This window comes from Lampris incognitus, chromosome 2, assembly GCF_029633865.1.
Source record: "Lampris incognitus isolate fLamInc1 chromosome 2, fLamInc1.hap2, whole genome shotgun sequence".
In the NCBI taxonomy this organism is placed as follows: Eukaryota; Metazoa; Chordata; class Actinopteri; order Lampriformes; family Lampridae; genus Lampris; species Lampris incognitus.
Genome location: NC_079212.1, coordinates 6,044,977 through 6,050,976, shown reverse-complemented (window position 1 = coordinate 6,050,976; position 6,000 = coordinate 6,044,977). Strand labels below are relative to the sequence as shown.

The 6,000-nt window shown below is 47.5% G+C and overlaps 1 protein-coding gene across 1 annotated transcript; it reads left to right on the top strand.

Moving 5' to 3' along the window:
- The first annotated feature begins 26 nt into the window (after window positions 1-26).
- Window positions 27-5,401, top strand: tuba5 (tubulin alpha 5). The gene is made up of 5 exons (XM_056274951.1): window positions 27-68; window positions 174-399; window positions 1,796-1,944; window positions 4,152-4,832; window positions 4,930-5,401. The coding sequence occupies exons 1-5, from the start codon at window positions 27-29 to the stop codon at window positions 5,227-5,229; spliced, it is 1,398 nt and encodes a 465-aa protein (XP_056130926.1). The 3' UTR covers window positions 5,230-5,401.
- The last annotated feature ends 599 nt before the right edge of the window (window positions 5,402-6,000 follow it).

Here is a 6,000-nt window from a genome sequence, read left to right as displayed (position 1 = left end):
TCAGGAGTGGGCATCAGTTTGGGTTAATGGTCAAAAGTTGGACAGGTGGAAAGGCACCGCTGTACTGGGTGCCTTTACTGCCTATTTGATGACTTCGGTGCATGGAGAAAATCTCCGGCAGGTGGTTAAAAATGCTGTATACTGACTAGAAATAACCGTCTTCTTGCCGTCAGAGAGAGTGCATCTCCATACACGTGGGCCAGGCAGGCGTGCAGACTGGCAATGCCTGCTGGGAGCTCTTCTGCCTGGAGCACGGCATCGGCCCTGACGGTGTGCTCGTGGATGGCCACGAAGAGCCCAACTCACGTCAGGATCCGTTCATCACTTTCTTCAACACCGGGAACTCGGGCCACCACGTTCCAAGAGCTATCTATGTGGACCTGGAGCCCACGGTGATCGGTATGCAACTCAGTAACTTTCCTCCATGTTATGACACGGTGTAGGCTGCCACATGTAGGCTTATGGATCAGATGTGGCTTTCCCCGACACACGGTTCTTCCCTGACAATCTGAGCTGCATTCAATATTATCATTCATCGTCTTTCGGTTGTATTGGGACCAGGCTGAAATGTGGATATTAACATATCCTGACATACAATTTGTTGCCTAAATTAATGATATTGAAATTATCTAAAACCCACCCGTCCATTATCCAGACCACTTATCCTGCTCTCAGGGTGGCAGGGATACTGGAGCCTATCCCAGCAGTCACAGGGCCAAAATGACCTTGAAATTCCCCACAAAATGAGGTCTTAAATATTCGAGGGGGCGTCACCCAAAACTAGTTTTGGTTTGATATTTTCATCCACGCTACCAAACAAGTCAGTATGACGGACCGTAGCCGGATTCCTTAACATGGTATTTTTGCATACGTACACCAATATTGTGACATACGTGTATTGAAATATATACATATAGACCACAAGTCTTTCAATGTCAACATTATCCAAAACAAATCTGTTACGTCTCGTGTCATTCTGTAACATTAAGAATACCGACTCATCCGCTCTTTCTCGTGGAAGTGATAACCTCGCCAGCAAAGACACTTTATCCACCCCAGACGAACTGGTCTCGTCACGACGATGGACTTTATATAGTCTTTTAAATGGCCTTGCTCCTTTATAAACCCGGTCTGGTTCCTTTACCCAATCTGCCCCTTGGTTTACACATCAGTTACACCGGTTTTAAAGCTAAAAGGCTGTCGACTGGAGCAACTTTATGTGAAAACTGGCCTTGTGGGTTTCTTCCAGGTGCTCCGGTTTCCTGTCCAAAGACATGTAGGTCAGGGGAACTGGCCGTACTGAATTGTCCCTAGGTGTGTGTGTGTGTGTGTGGGCCCTGAGATGGGGCCTGGTGGCCTGTCCAGGGTGTCTCCCCGCCTGCCGTCCAATGACTGCTGGGATAGGCTCCAGCCTCCCCGTGACCCTGAGAGCAGGATAAGCGGTTTGGATAATGGATGGATGGATGGAGGAATAGAAATTCTATATATACACAACATTATGTCACATTCCCTATGCAGAACTGAACAGAATGTGGGTGTCCAGGCGGTGGTGATCTGATCTCTTTATCCTTTTATCTAGTCTATCCTTTTATCTATCCAAGTCTCGTAATGTGAATCTGCTCTAAATGGTAAACGATGGCGAACGGTGTTACACAGCTTTTAGCTGAAACACGCCTGCGTAGTTATGATAAGAGTTCGCACGCCTGAACATATGGGGGCTATTTTCTAACCTGTCAAGGTACGTAACGGCGTGTCTACTCTGAACACACTCCATTAAGAGGGCCTTTCTTTTCAGATGAGGTCAGGGTTGGAAAGTACAGACACCTCTTCCACCCCGAGCAGCTCATCTCTGGGAAAGAGGACGCGGCCAACAACTACGCTCGTGGACATTACACCGTCGGGAAGGAAGTCATCGATGGGGTCTTGGAGCGTATCCGTAAGATGGTCAGTAGGGATATATCACAACGATACCTGGAAGGTTTGAGCCTCCCCCCCCCTTGATTAAAGTTATCAAAAGTTTCAAACAGGAAAAAGTTCCCACCTCAGAGAGCGACTAAGCCCTACACCTTTTTAGAGACTTTGCTTCCATCTAAAGGTGAAAAACCTTCTGTAGGTGCTGGACTGAGCTTGGTGTTAGCTTAGTGTTAGCATGACGTCATCACGATGCTGGCAGAGCAGCATAAACATAACTGGAGCTAATAGATTGACGGATGGCTCTGTTTGATTTAGGCGTAGCTTGGTGTTAGCATGGTGTTAGCATGTTGTTAGCATAGTAGCATAAACACAGCTGCAGCCCATAGCACGAGTGACTGATGGCTCTGTTTGATTAAGGTGTAGCAATGAGCAAGCATTGACCAGACTATTGACTGTTGTCCATGTTTGCTGTTATCTAACACTGACTGACACCAGTGTTGCTAAAACTGCACTGGAAAACAAACCGACTGTAGGCGCTACATTATTCATATGCATCATTACGTGTGTTTATTAAATGTGTAATTTTAATATCTGATTTTCAAAAAAGAGCAGTCACTGCTGATGCTGGGTTACCCAACGTCCCAAGTTGGTGTTCATAAACACGAAGAATTAACCGTATTCACCCAGTAAGCTACCCCCTGATTTCTGAGCCCAGGGCCAAAAATGCTCGATAATCCAGGTAAGAAACTCAAAGAAAGTTGGCTCGGTTCATCTGGACACAACGTTTATTGACAGGTAGGTTTCATCACTCATCTGAGTGGCCTCTTCAGTCTCAACTGACTGCAGGTGTCCCCACCTTTATAAACCATACAGTGGCATAACGACCGAAACCAACGATCGGTTTCATGTGCTAATATGGGCGTGAGCATTGGGAGTGTTTGCAATAACAGCATTTTAAGATGGCGACAGATGTAATGTTAGCACCACAGTCCACAGGCCAGTGGCCACTCTGTCAGGGAGGAGGAGGTGCACATCCTTGATAGGGAGCAACGCTGATTTGAACGGGGAGTCAAAGAGGTCATCTACGTGAAGAGGGAACGACCGTCCCTGAACCGGGGAGGGGGGGGGGGGGCTAAGAGTACATCTGTCGCCATCTTACAACGCTGTGATTGCGACCGTTCCCAAATCCTCTGTGAATAGTACACACGGCCACTGAAACTCTAGTTAATGGTCACATCATATTTTCATATGAAACTGATCGTTGGTTTCATTCGTTATGCCACTGTATGGTTTATAAGGGTGGGGACACCTGCAGTCAGTTGAGACTGAAGAGGCCACTCAGATGAGCGATGAAATGTTTCTATCAATAAACGTTGCGTCCAGATGAACCGATTCAACTTTCTTTGACAAAAATGACGACATATCCAAGCTAAAGTGGCTGTGGCTCCTGAACACTTATTTTCCAAAGGTAATTTTATCTTCACTTATATATTAGAAATCATTGCTTGAGGGAAATTAACTTCTTTTGGCTTTGTTGCATTGTGGGTTCAAGCCCCGGGGTAGTCCAGCCTTGGGGGTCGTCCCGAGTCGTCCTCTGTGTGGAGTTTACATGATCTCCCCGTGTCTGTGTGGGTTTCCCCCGGGTGCTCCGGTTTCCTCCCACAGTCCAAAGACATGTAGGTCAGGTGAATCGGCCGAACTAAATTGTCCCTAGGTGTAAATGTGTGAGTGTGTGTGGGCCCTGTGATGGCCTGACGGCCTGTCCAGGGTGTCTCCCCACCTGCCACCCAATGACTTCTGGGATAGGCTCCAGCATCCCCACGACCCTGAGAGCAGGATAAGCGGTTTGGATGATGGATGGATGGATGGATGGATGGCTTTGTTTCTTGAGTCTGTGACTCAATGGATCTATTGCCATAGGTCTCACCAGTTGGCTCTTCAAATTTGATGAAATAGTACCAAAATGTGAGAATTTTACATTGTTTTTACTATGGATGTGCATATCTGGAACTCCAAAATGTCCATCTGGAGTTTCCAAATGGGCATTTTGTGCAAAACGACATCGTTAACCTTTTGGGGTGTGCAAGAAAACATATTTCTTTACCATCCATGTAGATGGCATCATCGGCGGCTGGTGCACGTGAGAAGGTTAAAAAGAGAACGTTGTCCCAGTGTGAGTAACACTGGCTTCAATGCTTTGTGTAGAGTTCTACTGAACCTCACATTCTCCTCCGCAGACTGACCAGTGCACAGGTCTGCAGGGCTTCCTTGTCTTCCACAGCTTTGGAGGAGGGACAGGCTCTGGCTTCACCTCCCTGCTGATGGAACGCCTGTCCCTCGACTACGGGAAGAAATCCAAGCTCGAGTTTGCCATCTACCCGGCGCCCCAGGTCTCTACCGCCGTGGTTGAGCCTTACAACTCCATCCTGACCACCCACACTACCCTGGAGCACTCTGACTGCGCCTTCATGGTGGACAATGAGGCCATCTACGACATATGTCACCGCAACATGGACATCGACAGTCCCACTTACACCAACCTCAACCGACTGATTGGTCAGATTGTTTCCTCGATCACCGCCTCGCTCCGTTTCAACGGCGCCCTCAACGTCGATCTGATGGAGTTCCAGACCAACCTGGTCCCGTTTCCCCGCATCCATTTCCCGCTGGTCACTTACTCGCCCATCATCTCCGCCGAGAAAGCCTACCACGAGCAGCTGACCGTCTCGGAGATCACGAGCGCCTGCTTCGAGCCGGCCAACCAGATGGTCAAGTGTGACCCACGCCACGGCAAGTACATGGCTTGCTGCATGCTGTACCGTGGCGACGTCATCCCCAAGGACATCAACACAGCCATCGCGAGCATAAAGACGAGACGTTCCATTCAGTTCGTCGACTGGTGCCCCACCGGCTTCAAGGCGAGTGGCACCGACAGACAGTTTATCGGGGTCGGCTCCGGGGCTAGAGACGCACGTTTTACCGTTGGGTTAACTCTCTGTCATTTTGTCTCAGCAGGTGGGGATTAACTATCAGCCTCCGACGGTGGTTCCTGGCGGGGACCTGGCCAAGGTGCAGAGGGCCGTGTGCATGCTGAGCAACACAACCGCCATTGCTGAGGCCTGGGCCCGTCTGGACCACAAGTTTGACCTGATGTACGCCAAGCGGGCCTTTGTCCACTGGTACGTGGGTGAGGGAATGGAGGAGGGCGAGTTTGCTGAGGCCAGAGAGGACCTCGCCTGCCTGGAGAAGGATTACGAAGAGCTCGGTCAACTGAGCCCCGAATCTGACGCTGAGGAGTTGGATGAGGAATACTGAACCAGCGAGGGCTTAAAGTTGTATATCTTTTAATGAATTGACCAACGTTTCGGAAGTTTGTGGTATAACCTCTCTAAAATTGCAAGAACGGAGCGTATACTCTTTGTCGTTGCAGTGTTTTTGCAACATTACTTTTCTAATTGAACAACAAAAGCTGTAGGGCATTTGAATAAAGTTGAATACTAAAGCTGGTCTTGCCATATTCTGTCTGAGTCGTTTGAGAGCCTGGGCCACGCAGGAATCTGCAACTCGTATCCAGTTCAAAAAGAATAGGTGGAACAAAGCGTCACAGAATTCACGAGGTTAGGAGGCCGGTGTAGGTTGTTATGTAGGTTGCTATGACTTGAGTCTCAAAATGGCTTCAACGCATCTTCAGTTGTTTTCTATCTGATGCTGTGGTAGAGGAAACAGTGGCTCCCAAGGTCCACGCTAACAAAACGAAGAGAACAGAATGGCAACGTGTCCACTTCGAAGCAGACAAAGGCCGCTAATAAATTATACATAGTAATAAATCATACTTATGCTTATGTTCACTGGCCATGAATCATAATTATACTAATCGATTATACTGCTAATATACTAATAAAAATATTCATATACTATGCTATATGCTTTACTAATGTTATTATACTGCACCATTATACATTAATTATATTGTGGCAGGAATGAGGAAGTGTCCGCCACAATATATATATTAAAATTATACAATTTACTAATACTATAAAAGATAGTACTAGTACATTTAGTAGTAAAGGTAGTTTAAAAATGGCC